Below are 14,117 nucleotides of genomic sequence, written 5' to 3' on the forward strand. Positions count from 1 at the left end.
TAATATTAGCTTTCCGAATATCAGATTGAATCACCTGCATTGGCAACTATTCAAGATGCGCCTAGCAGAAAGGACGAACGAGATTTATCGATATTGAATATTTGAGTTGCTAATGAATATCTAAGGATAGCACGGCTTTCGGTAGAGATGGGTATTCACCTATCGCCATCAAAGGTCTCGTCTGTCTACGACTTCTCAGCTGGCATGCTGACTCGGTGAACGATCCGAACCCAGCGCCTTCGCCTCCACTCGCCCATGACATTAGGCCCGGGGTTCCCCCTTTCTTCGTAGTCTTGATGCGCCTTCTCTTTCCCCTTCTTCTTCCCCTTCTTTTTGTCACCAGAAACCTGTTGGCCGTACGTCTCGTAACCCAGTGCCGATACCACGTCATCGTCGGCTCTGGCTAGAGATGCTGAAGGCAAGTCCCAGACCCAGCCTCCAATTTCATCAGTACCGGCACCGCTTTCCGAAGGACCACCGGGTACTTCGAAACCAACGCCGGTGATCATGCGCTCAACAACCCATTCTCGGCAGTCGAGATCTAGTTCCCATTTCTTGCTTTTCCAGGCCCACCCGACGGGAGGCTGGACATCTTCAAAGAAACGACAGCCCTTGGGCCTATCACCGGCAATACGGGACGGTGATAGTGGATCGTATGGCACGCGGCTAAAGAGAAACGTTTCCCAGTCTTGTTCAGCGTAGGGGGCGAGCGAACGGTATTGAATCTCGAAAATTTCCACTTCACGCTCCTCGGGGAATGAGTCCAGCGATATGTCGCCTAATAGCTGCATTAAAGGCATCTGTGGCGTAGCCGAAGTTGCCGATGACACTGGACCTGCATCTTCACTGCCCAGTTCTTTGGTGATGTCTTGAATAAATACTTTGATATCGGGATGACTTGACAGAATTGCGGCATTCCCACCAAAAAGCAGGATATACCTCCACGGAATGAGATGGGAGGTCAGGAATAGCACCGCAGTGACGATTGTACACGCAAGGAAAACAGCAGAAGATAGTCTTTCATTCGAGAAGTTCGTCAACGGAGCGAGTGCAGAAACGGCAGAATCGTGCAAATCCGAGAAATCAGCCATGCAGTTTTGCAGATCGCGCATGTTGCGAAAGAAATCTTTGGAAGTCTCCGGCACTGGCTTGATTGTTTTTGGTGGTCCCAGGGCTGGGCCCTGATACGAGTAGTAAGGAGTTATACTTGAGGTCGAGGTTGACGGTGGCGGAGGATGGCGCGCAAGAAAAGTTGGGACCATGACGAATAGAAGTATAGTCGCAATGGGAAGCACGACCAGAAGGTGAGGGTCTAAGCATATAAAAGAGTAGACAAATAGAAAAGAAAAGGTATGAGACGGTTGCTTCCAACTGAATAGTTGCTCGGCCTGGTTCTGGAAGTTGAAAACAATTCCAATCCTGCAAAAGCTTAGTTTTGACCCAACATCATTGCCCGTAACTTATAATTACCTTGCATTAAATCGCCGGAAATTATTGCCCATCACAGGAAGACTAAAGGCTGGTCGTTTGGTGTCTGAAGGGACATTCTTCGCACCCACGGAGACCGACTCATCTTGCACGTTTTCCACAGGAACGACCTGTTGCATGATTCTGATGCGGAGTCAGTAAGACTGACGCTATGACGGATTTCAAGCCAGACAGTAGGCGACTGATTGGGACTGCGTACTTTGTGACTAGCCTATCTTGCACGGAATGTCGAAAATCCGACACGGACCTTCCATGGCGGCGTGGGTTGGCATCGTTTGTAGATGCGTTCTCTCTGCCTTTGAAAGGCGGGGTGGGATCATCGCGGTCGGCGAAGGCATCGGGGGTGGATTCCTCCATGATACCTTGAGCGAGATGTTGCCGGGGGGGCAAGACGATGCTGCATCTCTAGTGAGGAAGAAAAGGAAAGGGTGGTGAGGTGATGACGATGGAGGGACTCGGTCGTGGGCGCCGAAGCACATGCTCAAGCAGAGCCGAAAGCTTGGGACTAGGGAAGTCGGGGGAGCCTGTAGGGTAGGCCCGCCAAGCCTGGATGTATCGACTACGATTGGCACGCTTTATGACTACAGCATCCTCCTGAAACAGTGAATATGAGGCAAAAATTGGGCATCTAGTTAATGACAGCCGTTCAGCCCGACAATCCTCCCCCGGCAACCCCGTTTGTTTGGTGTCGTCCTCGTTAGGCAGAAAAACGTTCTGGAACGGAGCTGGTTGCGGGCTTGCGGCTGGCGGCCTGCAGCAGATCGACAGGCAATTTCAGATGTTTGCGCTGTTTGCAGCCAGCGCCCGTTCACAGCACAAAAAAAAGGAGCAGGGGGCAGACACTGTCCTGCAGCGGTTCAAGAGATTGTTATTGACGGGCTGTCTTGTTTACTGTGTTCTTTCTTTTAGACCATTTTCCTCTTCCTGCTCGCGTCCAGGAAGGCCCCGGAGACCCCAGCCAACCTCGTCGTGTTTGGATCCTCTCCTTATCATCATTCTTTCACGCTCTGTAGTAGTTCCTTCCCTGAACTGTTGTGGTGGTGATATCCACTTGTACCCTTTACGAACGCCAAGTCCAGCAGAACTGTTGCCCCGGCCAAACTTCTGTCAACTTTCTTCCAACTGCTCGACTTTATACCCTCGATCAGGTCCTCCAGGAATCGAACGGCAGACTCTTTGCAGCACCTGCGTCGCGCCTACGAGCCCTCCCAGACCCTCGGAACAGAGTCCACTGTTCTTGATCCCCGCGATGGACCGGTAACGGCCGTTGGAGCTCGCGCGACGGTGCTGGTCAAGGCTTTTCTCTCGTTAGGCATTGAGGCCATCTTGCTCGTGAATGCCTTGACGATTGGGCCTTAACCCTGAAATTCTTTCTTTTTTTTTTCCGCCTTCAAATTCCCTCGGTGTATTCCCCGCGTTCAGAGTGTCCCCGACCGAAAGTGTGACCGACCATGCCGGAAAAGCTGTCGGGCCAGCAGACTGCAGGAAAGGGGCAGTCGCGTCAAGTGCAATCCAGACCGTCCAGTCCTTCGGGAAATGAAAACGCCGCTTTGGGAGGTAAGGGATCTCGAAGTGGTGTGTGGGAGTTTACAGGTCAGCAAGTGGCTAACAAGAGTTAATTCTAAACTCTAGAGACTCCCGGCCGCAGGCGGTTGCAAAAGCACCCTTCGACAACCATTCTATCCGATGCCTCTTCCCACCCCTCAAACAACCCTGTCGGATCTAGACTTAGTGCTCTGACCAAGAGGAGGCTCTCTATTCGCGATCAGAAGGTGCCTCAGGGCCCCCGACCACAGGACCAGTCACGCAAGTTTGTGCCCCCCTATCTAACCACTTCATAAAAGACCGGACTCGTTTTGTCGCTGGCGTTCGTCTGCAATCCTGGATAACATCTAACTTTCAACTGTGTCACAGTTCGGGCACGGTTCAACACTCCGGCAACTCCTCCGTTGACTCGACGAACGATTCTTTAAAGAGCAGCAACTCCCGTGTTAACCTTCGGACTACCAGCATGAGCAATTTCGCTAACCAGGCTCCTTCCGAGAGCATGGAATTTCTGGCCCCTGTCAACTTCGATGACTTTCATAATAGCATAATGGCAGAACCGAGTTTAAACCAGTTCCCGAAGCCTGGGAGCGGAGCAACTGGAAACGACCGACAACCATCGTCTTTTCATCCCACTAACCCTTGGGCTAACAATAGCACCGACAATGACACGTCGGGGCAACCTAAAACCTACACATCACGGAGGAAAAGCATTGTTGGACAGAATCCTCCCACAGATACATCTTCTCGCCCCCCGGCATCCACAGCAGCTAGTCGAAATCGTCGTCAGAGTCTTGTTCAAAATCAAGCACCAGTCAGCTCCGCCCCACGGGCACCACGAAAATCAATCGGGCCTGGCTCGCTTCCTACAACTGCAACTGCGCGACGGCAGAGCCTGTCAGCTAGAAAAGCCAGTGCCGACACTTCTCAAACACATTATCTTCGCCCGCGGAGCCAGCATCCTGAAGTCAACGGGAACAATGGTCAGAGGCTTCCGACCAATGTTCGGAGTGCAAAGGCCAAGTCATTCCAACCCCCATCAGGCGAAATGGGCGATAATTTCTTGACGACGGCTGGGTTTGGCGACCACTCTCGGTCCTCGTCCACAAATGCTGTTCGAACGCCAGTGAAAAACCCCGCCGGGGAAGCCACAACACCGACATCCTCGTCAAAACGGGTCTCAATGATGCCTCCTCATGCGACAGGTCTTGGTGCACGTACAATCAGTCCGACTGACGCCCGACGGTTAAAGCGCCTATCAACGGCACCTCAAGCTCATCCAGTGCCATATACTCCTCCAAACCAAACTGACCCTTTGCCTGTGCGTCCGCGCTCCTCAACTCACTCGCCTTCAAGTATTCCACGGAAGAGCGCGACACCTTCCTCCTCCCGCACTACACCTGATCCGAATCGGAAATCGTACAGTTCGGGGCTGTCCGTGTCGTCAAGCACGAGCTACAACTCTGCGCGGAATTCTGGTGGGTCACTCCAAACACGACTGTCTCAAAACTTCTCCTCGTCTCGACTTCCGACTCCGAAACCTCGTGTAGAACAACATCCTACAACTACTAGTGAAGAGGTCCCGCCAGTTCCTGCTATCCCAAAGGCATACGAGTCGCCAAAGAGCGAAATGGATCAGCCACAATATCCGATACCGCGCAAATCAAGTTTGCCATTGGAGATTGAACTTTTGAAATCCATGCACGTCTCGGACCCAAGCTCGAACGTTGGGCGGCAGAACCCGGAGGCCTTGGATGAACGTGCAATGAAGACCCCCGAAGCCAAACCCCAGTCCAACGCGGCCTTTGGAAGGAAGAATATGAAGCTGCCACCGTTAAACTTACTTCCTCTAGGGACACCAATGACTTCGAAAATTGAGGCATTGACTGATAGGGATGACGATGCCTACCCGTCCACCCCGTCAGCGCAAGTAATTTCCAAGACTCCAAGTACGCCTTTGACTGCCTCCAAAGCAAACTATTTTTCCTTCCGTGATGACGAAGACGCGAATCCGCTACCCCAGGCGCGAAGCAGCACGTCACATTTCGCCCTGAGTACTTCATCTAATATTGGGCTAAGAACAGCTAGCAGTTCTAGTGCCCTGGCTTCTCATGATGGCACGCCCGGGGGTGCTAGGACTGTATCACCTTATATCTCCTACACCTTACCCAAAAGTAATAGCGACTTTAACCATCTGCGCCAAAAGCCGAGTGCGGATTATTCGTCTAGGATATCCCAGTCATACAAATTGACCGGCCCTCGTCCTCAAACCCAATCGTCCGCTATCTCAAACGCCGATACCGTTAGCCAGATTTCAACACCCTCTGACCCCGATAATAATGGCTTGCCGAACTCCTCTTTACGCAACAAAATTACACTGACGCGAAAGCGGAGCAATTCTAAACCACAAGGTGTCAATGCCACTACTGACCCCAAGAAGTCCGACCTGATGCCTCCCCCAAAGCTTCCGGCTTCGGCCACTTGGAACAACCTCTCGACCGCAAAGAACTCGAGTCCAACATTGAAGCCAGCCTATCTCAAGTCTAGGCGACAGTCATCGTTGTCGAACGCGGCAAACCCCGCTCTCAGAAAACCAAGCTTCAGCAGCGATCAAAACCTATCGTTGTCTCCGACCGTCTCCCGCGAATCTCATGAAAGCGACAACTCCCAGCACCGTTCCGCGTCTACCATTCTTTCTCCGGTCCAGAAGATAATTAGTTCGGCTAAATCTAACATGGCGGCGACTTCTGGATCAGCTGAAAATCGCGCCGAAACCGAGATTACGATTGCAGATGAGGAGATGCGACGGCTTGGCACTAAGCGCAAGGACTTCGAGAAAGCTGCAAGGGAGTTGGACGACCTACGGCACAGAGCCGGTCCGAAAGATCGTGTCAATCCTGCCCAGGCCATAAGGGTGGCTCATCTCAACATATTTGAACGTGGGGAGATAATCGACTTTAAGGATATCTTTTTTTGCGGTACCCAGGATGCGAAGAAGCACGTTGGGGATTTGAACGCTTCGGCCTCGAACTTCGGCTATGACGACGATCGTGGAGATTACAACATTGTTCTCGGTGACCATTTGGCCTACCGCTATGAAGTTGTTGACGTCTTGGGTAAGGGCAGCTTTGGTCAGGTTGTCCGATGTATCGACCACAAGCACGGTATCCTGGTTGCAATCAAAATCATCCGCAACAAAAAACGATTCCACCAGCAAGCTTTGATAGAAGTCAACCTCCTTCAAAAGCTCAAGGAATGGGACCCCCATCGCCGCCATAGTGTGGTGAATTTCACGCAGAGCTTCTACTTCCGAGGGCATCTGTGTATATCGACTGAACTGCTGGGGATCAACCTCTATGAGTTCATCAAGGCCCATGACTTTAGAGGATTCGGCATCAAGTTGATTCGTCGGTTTACCCGGCAAATTCTCAATACTCTCACACTGTTGCAGGCAAAGAAAGTCATCCACTGTGACCTTAAACCTGAAAACATTCTTCTTGTCCATCCTCTGAACTCTGAAATCAGGGTGATTGATTTTGGCTCCAGTTGTTTTGAGAACGAGAAGGTATACACATACATTCAAAGCCGTTTCTATCGTTCACCAGAGGTCATTCTTGGTATGTCGTATGGTATGCCAATTGATATGTGGAGTCTGGGATGTATATTGGCTGAGCTCTACACGGGCTATCCGATCTTCCCTGGAGAGAATGAACAAGAGCAGCTTGCCTGCATCATGGAGGTCTTTGGCCCACCGGAAAAACATTTGATCGAGAAGAGCACTCGAAAGAAATTATTCTTCGACTCTCTCGGCAAGCCAAGAATCACGGTCTCTTCCAAGGGCCGGAGACGACGCCCTAGCTCGAAGGAGCTGAGACAGGTACTGAAATGTGACGACGAGGCCTTTTTGGACTTCATTTCACGCTGTCTTAGGTGGGACCCGGCTCGCCGCCTAACTCCAAGCGAAGCTCTGAGACACGAGTTCATGACGGGTCACAAAACGACGGCGCGACCGAGACCTTTTGGAAGTCATTCTCCCGGGAAGAGGGTGAATACTCTTTCCACTCCAACTACAGGCCGTCCTCTTCCAGAGCCGCCTGGTACAACTTATAAAAATGGCATGGCTGTGCGAAGCCGCGATCCTTCGAACCCGTCGCCTGTAAAGGCGACAGCGGGAAAGCGTCATTCAACGGTCAGCGGATTGCCTCCATCGACGCCCGCCAAGCGAGGTACGAATACCGCGACTACGCCTGGTTCTGCATTGCCCCGTGTGTCTGCAAGGAGTCTCAGTGGGAAGCCGGACCTTGCAACCGCGGCGGCGGCAACAAGCTTGGTAGGTAGACCGGCTGATACACAGGTCCAAACCTGATGGATCAAAGGTTCAAAGTGGCTAACTGAAAACAGAAGCCGAAATGATCGGGAAAGCGTGCTGCATGTTTTGTTTGTTTTCTTTTTTCCACTTCTTGCATATCTGTAATAATACTTTGCTCGATTATTCAGTTGCATAGCAGGCCTGGGGACGCTTGTGGTTTTGATTTTATTCTTACGATTTGAGATTAACTGCTGGTTGAACAAGCCAGTGAACGAGGCAGGACATTTCTTCTTATACCCTCGCTTGAGCTTTTGCATGCCTCCCACGACTTGATTTGACTGTCTTGATTTTTCATCTTCATTCTTTTGTTACCCCGTCTAAATACCATGTTTGCGATATTGTTATGATTGTGGAAGTTAAGCTTATACATGCTGCATGTCTGCTACCTTGCATTCGTTTTTGCCCCCTGACTTAATCTTTGCATTGTTTACTCTTCTCCACCGACAATGATGGCCAAACGATATTGGATCCCACCTGGGAATAAGGGCTTATGTGTCCTCGGGGGCCGTCTGTATATTACCTTTTTTTTCTCTGGCGTCTGAATTGCCGCTGCGCTGTATTCCGCAAGGCTGAAGACTTGGACATGTTACGATTAGAACCTTACGGATATAAATAAGAAAGATCAGTGAATAGATAAGATTAATTGTGGAGTATTGAAAGAGTGGGAGTGTGTTTCATTGTTCGGTACCTTAGCATTCACTGCTGGAGTGGGCTGAGTCCAGTTGCGGAGTTTCGGACTACTTGGCCTTATTGTTTCTCGCAGTTCCTCCGCAGGAGCCTCTCGCCCTCGACCATCTCGACAACCCCGATTTACCGGTCCAGCTCCCAATTCAAAGCCGTTAATAACGCCTAACCACACCGTTTTCATCTTCTCATGCCGTGAGCGCTCAGACTACTGCAGCGACGCCGATCGTCATGAACGGGTTCTCAGCTCACGGCCTCGACGAGGACGCCTTTGCGGAGAAGTCGAGTTTGAAGGGTGGCCTTCAAACATTCGATGCCTTCCGTAAGTCATTCTCTTTTGATTTAGGCAATTGGACGGAAATTCCGACCATATTCTTCCGTAAATACTAATCCGTGACCCGCAAATGCAGCAAAAACAAAACCCTCCTACACCACCCCGTCCCGCCGCGGCGGTCAATGGACCATCCTAATCCTCGTCATATGCACCGTCTTCTCCCTCACTGAATTCCGCACATGGCTCAAAGGCACCGAGGCGCACCACTTCACCGTCGAGAAGGGCGTCTCGCACGACCTCCAGCTAAACCTCGACGCCGTCGTCCGCATGCCCTGCGACGACCTGCATATCAACATCCAAGATGCAGCGGGTGACCGCGTCCTTGCGTCCGAGATGCTGAAGCGCGAACCAACAAGCTGGAAGCTGTGGATGGATAAGCGCAACTACGAGGCCTTTGGCGGCGGTAGGGAATACCAAACGCTTAATCAAGAGGACGAGGGGCGCATAGCGGCGCAGGAAGAGGACGCGCGTGCGGGCCATGTGCTTAGTGAGTTGAGGCGCAATCCGAGTAAGAAGTTCCCTAAGGGGCCGAAGCTCAGGTGGGGGGAGCAGGTTGATTCTTGTCGGGTTTATGGTAGTCTGGAGGGGAATAAGGTGCAGGGCGACTTTCACATCACGGCGCGCGGGCACGGCTATGGCGACGGGATGAAGCATTTGGATCATTCTGGTACGTCCCTCCAGACTTTAGCTTCCTTTAATATCAAGGACACTGCTAACTTGGGCAGTATTCAACTTCTCGCATATGATAACGGAACTCTCGTTCGGCCCTCATTACCCAACCATCCTCAACCCGCTCGACAAAACAATCGCAACCACTGAATCCCACTACTACAAATACCAATACTTCCTCTCCATCGTTCCAACCATCTACTCGCGCAACCAAAAAATTCAACTAGACAGACTCCCCTCCTCTCTCGACCAAGACCGCCGAAAGCACAACAAGGACCTCATCTTCACAAACCAGTACGCCGCGACCTCGGCATCTGACGCCCTCCCTGAATCCCCCTACCTCATCCCGGGCATCTTCTTCAAGTATAACATTGAGCCAATCATGCTTCTCATTAGCGAGGAGCGCACCGGCTTCTTGAACCTGGTTATTAGGCTTGTGAATACCATCTCCGGTGTTATTGTTGCGGGTGGTTGGCTTTATCAGATGACTGGGTGGGCGGCAGAGCTGAGGAGGAAACGTGCTGCGAAGTCCGAGGGTTATTTGCATGGGAAGATGACTGAGGAGTGATCTTCTTTCGTCTTCTCGTTTGATTTTTCGGTGCTTCTTGGTTTTTGCTTTTTCCTTACTTGCGATATATAGGGTTTCGGAGCTGGTGTTAGAATTAGTTTTTTTTTTACCCGTTCTTGTTGTTTGCTATATCTAAAGCTTGTATACTGAGTATGTTGTACGCACCATTGCGCAATCCTATAGAGCGTCTAAATGGTTCAAGCAGACGGGAGTAAAAAGAGGTAGTTCCCGGATGCGTGCATACGTGTTCAGGATTCATCAATAATCATTCAGTAGTACCGTACAACCTCATCGACTCAAAAAGGTCGTCCTCCTTTACAACCACTGTATAGAAGTCAAACATAAGCAAGTGAAAGAAATAGAAGAGGAAAAGAAGTCTATATCTCAAAAATCTCTCCCATCCCAACACCGGCCCCCTCCGCCCCAGCGCGACTATCAACAAGATCTAACCGCCACCCCTTCCAATCCTTCAACTGCTTCTTAATCTCCCGCACCCATTCAACCCGCTTCCTAGCCTCCTCCTCCGCCTGCGCGCGCGCAAACTCCGCCTCATCGAATTCGTCCTCGAGGTTCTCTTCAGAGAGGAGCTCTAAGCTTCCACGCGTAGCAGGCGGGTGTTGGTGCCCTTGTTGGCTTTGAGATGGAGACGGGGAGTAGAATGGCGACCCACCGCCCGTGAAAGCGGCGAGCCCGCTGGATAGCACGGTGGAGAAGGAGGAGTGTTGATTCCTCTGGGCCATGCTGCGCCGGCGCGAGTGTTCGGGGCTTCCGCCTATGAGGTCCACGTCGTCGAAGGCANTCGCAGACATTGGGTTCGCTGTGTCGTACTCATCGGGGCTGTATGCGTCCGGGCCGGGCTGGAGTTCCTGGCGCTTCTCTTGCCAGGCGCCGCGGCGGAGTTCGAAGACTTCGCCTTCGAGATCGCGGATGCGACGCTGGAGCCGGGAGCGCTCTTCGTCTTCGAGGTCGTCGAGGGCGTCGTCGTCTGCTCCTCCTCCTGCCGAGCCGGTGCTGCCGGTGCCAGCGTGTCGTTTGCGAAGGGATTCTTGTTCGTCCTTCAAGCGGAGGTTCTCGTTCTCGGTGCTGGCTAGTTTCTTGCGCAGGACGGCGGCTTCCTGTTCGAATTTCTCGCTTTCGCGGAGGCGAGTCTGGTGTCGGGCCTCTGATTCCTTGTGTAGATTACCGATGGCTTCGATTTTCTTTTCGAGGGTGTCGATTTTCTTCTCCGCTTCGGTTTTCTCGCTCTTTAGTTCTTCGATCTCGCGCTGGAGGCTCTTGATTAGGGTTTCTGTAGACGTCTTGTCAACGCCTTCTTTCACGGCCTTTTCGGACGCGCGCGTCAGTGCGTTCTTGCTGTCTGTGAGTTCGCGCTGCGTCTCCTCGAGGGTGGATTCGCTGCGCGACAGCTTCTCCTCTAGTGCTGCTATCTGGGACTCGTGCGCGGACTGTGTGGAGATTTGTGCGCGGAGGTTGGAGATATCGAGTTCCATTGCTTCCATTGCCGCGGATTTCGACTCGAGCTGCTGCATGAGGTCTGACGGAGGAGATTCTGACTGCGCAGAGACAGATCCACTGGCGTTTCGATGCGTGCGTGTCTGTAGATGCGACGTCTGTCTCTGGAGCGAGGCGATTTCCGCTTTCTATACCAATTTACTGTCAGCAAAGGTACCATCCAACATGTAACCCCCATCGTAGTAGATAGGAAAAGAAGTACAAGACATACCAACTCCTCAACTCCCTCAACCTTCCCCTCCGCAACCCTCAACTTCTCCTTCAACTCGGCAACATCCACATTCGTCTCCCTCAAATCTTCCAGCTGGTCTTCCGTCTTCTTAAACCGCGCACTAACCTCCTCAACCTCCTTCTCAAGCCTCTTATTCTCCTTCTCCAGCTCCTCAATCCGCCCAGACTGCTTCCTGTACACCTCCTGCACAGCCTCTCCATCCGCGCTAAGTGGCGGCAACGACGGCGACTTCAACGTTGCAGACGGGGATGTAGCCGAAGCGCTACCCTGCGAAATAGACGACTTCCGGAACGATGACGAGCGCATCTTTGACTGGATGGAGAGTGAGGGTTGCCGTGTGTGCCCGGCCCGCGGGGCCTCCAGTTTTCCGCTCGATGCATCGTCGGATGTTGTCCCCGGGGCTGGGGATGGTGTTGATGTTGCTGTGTTGGTTGTTGGGAGTTCGGGCATGGGTTCGGTCCCTTCGTCTTCCTCTCCTGCTGCTTCTGTGGGCTTTTCGGCCTCCGCCGGCTGTGGTGGTGATTTATCGCCCTCATCCTCTGCTGGTGGTGGGTGTGTTGCAGCTTCAGCTTCAGCTCCACCTCCAGCTTGTTCTGACTGCGGTTGTTCGGATTCTGGCTCTGGTTGTGACTGTGCTTGTGACGTCGTCTCTGCGGTTTCAGCCTCCTTCGCTGACTCGGATGTACCGCCCTTCTTTCCGGCTTTCTTTTTCTTTTGGAGGGCCGCGACCTACATCATCAAACGATGTTTGTTAGCTCACTCATTATTCCATTGCTACATATTTGAAGCGCAGAGCAAAGGGCGTTTGGGTAAGGAAGCCCACTCAACGGCGGAGTGTAGGTAGCGCAATCACTGGTAAATACATACGCGCTTCTTGGCGGCGGCGAGCTTCTCGGCCTTGACGCGCTCCTCTTCGTCAGCCATTGTGCGGCGGTACAGGATTCGCTATGGAGAAAAGTATGTGTGGTGTTTGTGGTGGGTTGGATTGGATCTCCGATTTAATTGCAGGGCGGGAGGACAGCTTTCCCCGTATGAGCACGGGCCACCTGGCGAGAACTGATTTCATATAGATAACTGCACTTACAATAGTTAATGTTAATATACTAGTCGAAATACGAAGGTCATAATTAAATGAAAGGTTTGATTGAAATTAAATATGTAAACAACTAAATTAAGAGTACGTTGAAGAGCAAGTTTCAGCGCCATCTGAAACAATTCCAGTCATAACTACAGCATCGCGTTGCCATCGCGAGCTGAGCAAAATCACATATCAAAACTAAGCAAAGGTCGGGACCTGCGGCGGCCTTGCTAAACGCCTCGCGCCGCCCAAGCCCTTGGAAATGCAGGTTGAATGCAGAAAGCAAGCAGAAACGCCTCGCAAACAAGCAACTCAAAAGACAACACGTTGAATCGAATCAAAGGGGGTACTAAAGCAGGTAGAGTAGAGTGTAAATATAGATAAGAAGAGAAAAATAGAAACGGCGTCGCATCGTTATTCGTTGGATTCAAACTTCCATGGAATCGGCGATTTCCTCACTCATGGCGCGGACGGTGCCTTTGCTGCCGGATCGGGACCGGAAGTCTTCGTCACTCATGAGATAATTGTCGAACTCTTCACCGCCAGTGCGTATTGGAGGGGGCGAATTTGGCTCAACGTCACTGTCGCTTTCGAGTTCTGCATCCTCGCCGAACCAATAGCGAGCACGCTTGCTCGTGCCAAGATTGGGCGTGAGAAGGCCGTCATCAAACGTTCTCTTTGTCGTCGGCGTCGCGAGGCCTTCGCTAGGTGTGTGACTTAGGATCGGTATCGCCTTGACATAGATGTAGCACACGCGTTTCCGAAGGCGATTGAAAAAGAAATAATGGAGACTCCAGATCGCTCCATCATCCGCATCGGAGGGATCCTCGTCCGGTGAGTACGTATAGATACCACAATCCTTCAGAGACAATTGTTCATCAAGGATCTTCCACATCCTCCGACCCCAAGTAGGCGAAGCCTCCGCATTGTATGATCCAGATGCTGTAGACGGCGATGGTGGCGTAAGGTCCAGCGTTTCGCGCGGTCGAAGATTGAAGAGCGTCGAGTCGATCGTGTTCATGACTCTCTTTAGATTCCGCTCGCGATGAAAGTCTGAAGGACGTAGAACATGTGAGAAATCATAGTCTGGGTGACTCGCGTTGAGAGTCGCGATCAAATACGCAAATGTTCGGCGACTCGAGTGATCACTCAGGGGCCCAAAGGGGCTCGATCGGGAAAGGTTCAGCGAAGCGGCCGCATCTGACGCAGTCGGAGGCGATAATGATGCCGATAAGCGAAGGACAGATTCATACTGCTGCTCGAGTGATTGTTCGATGTTCTTGTACAGTTTGCGATCGGATCGAGCGGCCTTTGTCGTGTACAGATCGCAGCCCCCAACGATGTGGCAGTCGGCGGTATCGAAATTCAGCGAGCTAGTCACGTCCTCAAATTCGGGAAGAGGTAGGAACTAGAAAGATATTGTGTCAGTCTATGTTTGAAAGATATCACTGATACTGGCGCATTTGGACTCACCTTCATCTTCAGACTTGGGGTGACGCTCCAGGTGGTCGAATAGCACTGTAAAGGCAAGATGGTAAGGGGAGATACGTCGCGAAACCAAAAATCTTGTACAACACTCCAGTTATGGCAACAACAAAGGGTTTCACGACAGGAGCCGAGGGGTTCTTTGTTGTCTCA

The 14,117-nt window shown here is 51.8% G+C and overlaps 5 protein-coding genes across 5 annotated transcripts; 2 read left to right on the forward strand and 3 right to left on the reverse strand.

Annotated features, from left to right (window-relative positions):
- Window positions 1-185: 185 nt before the first annotated feature.
- ASPSYDRAFT_204186 (PEX28-32 family peroxisomal membrane protein) lies at window positions 186-1,845 on the reverse strand (the record flags this gene model as incomplete). The annotated part of the gene is made up of 3 exons (XM_040843847.1): window positions 186-1,419; window positions 1,471-1,611; window positions 1,688-1,845. 3 exons carry the CDS (start codon window positions 1,843-1,845, stop codon window positions 186-188), a joined length of 1,533 nt encoding a protein of 510 aa, XP_040701979.1.
- A 1,094-nt stretch (window positions 1,846-2,939) lies between these two features.
- Window positions 2,940-7,399, forward strand: ASPSYDRAFT_152937 (putative protein kinase; the record flags this gene model as incomplete). Its single annotated transcript, XM_040842243.1, has 3 exons — window positions 2,940-3,045; window positions 3,121-3,298; window positions 3,403-7,399. 3 exons carry the CDS (start codon window positions 2,940-2,942, stop codon window positions 7,397-7,399), a joined length of 4,281 nt encoding a protein of 1,426 aa, XP_040701980.1.
- A 918-nt stretch (window positions 7,400-8,317) lies between these two features.
- Window positions 8,318-9,657, forward strand: ASPSYDRAFT_90364 (endoplasmic reticulum-Golgi intermediate compartment family protein; the record flags this gene model as incomplete). The annotated part of the gene is made up of 3 exons (XM_040852321.1): window positions 8,318-8,408; window positions 8,497-9,087; window positions 9,146-9,657. The coding sequence occupies 3 exons, from the start codon at window positions 8,318-8,320 to the stop codon at window positions 9,655-9,657; spliced, it is 1,194 nt and encodes a 397-aa protein (XP_040701981.1).
- A 377-nt stretch (window positions 9,658-10,034) lies between these two features.
- ASPSYDRAFT_90365 (uncharacterized protein) lies at window positions 10,035-12,325 on the reverse strand (the record flags this gene model as incomplete). Its single annotated transcript, XM_040852322.1, has 4 exons — window positions 10,035-10,422; window positions 10,486-11,297; window positions 11,381-12,130; window positions 12,269-12,325. 4 exons carry the CDS (start codon window positions 12,323-12,325, stop codon window positions 10,035-10,037), a joined length of 2,007 nt encoding a protein of 668 aa, XP_040701982.1.
- Window positions 12,326-12,500: 175 nt separating this feature from the next.
- ASPSYDRAFT_1032269 (RNA polymerase III-inhibiting protein MAF1) lies at window positions 12,501-14,107 on the reverse strand. Its single transcript, XM_040839779.1, has 2 exons — window positions 13,953-14,107; window positions 12,501-13,887 (listed from the first exon to the last, which is right to left on the reverse strand). Exons 1-2 carry the CDS (start codon window positions 13,956-13,958, stop codon window positions 12,907-12,909), a joined length of 987 nt encoding a protein of 328 aa, XP_040701983.1. The 5' UTR covers window positions 13,959-14,107; the 3' UTR covers window positions 12,501-12,906.
- Window positions 14,108-14,117: the final 10 nt, after the last annotated feature.

Source organism: Aspergillus sydowii (assembly GCF_001890705.1).
Source record: "Aspergillus sydowii CBS 593.65 unplaced genomic scaffold ASPSYscaffold_6, whole genome shotgun sequence".
Taxonomy (NCBI): Eukaryota; Fungi; Ascomycota; class Eurotiomycetes; order Eurotiales; family Aspergillaceae; genus Aspergillus; species Aspergillus sydowii.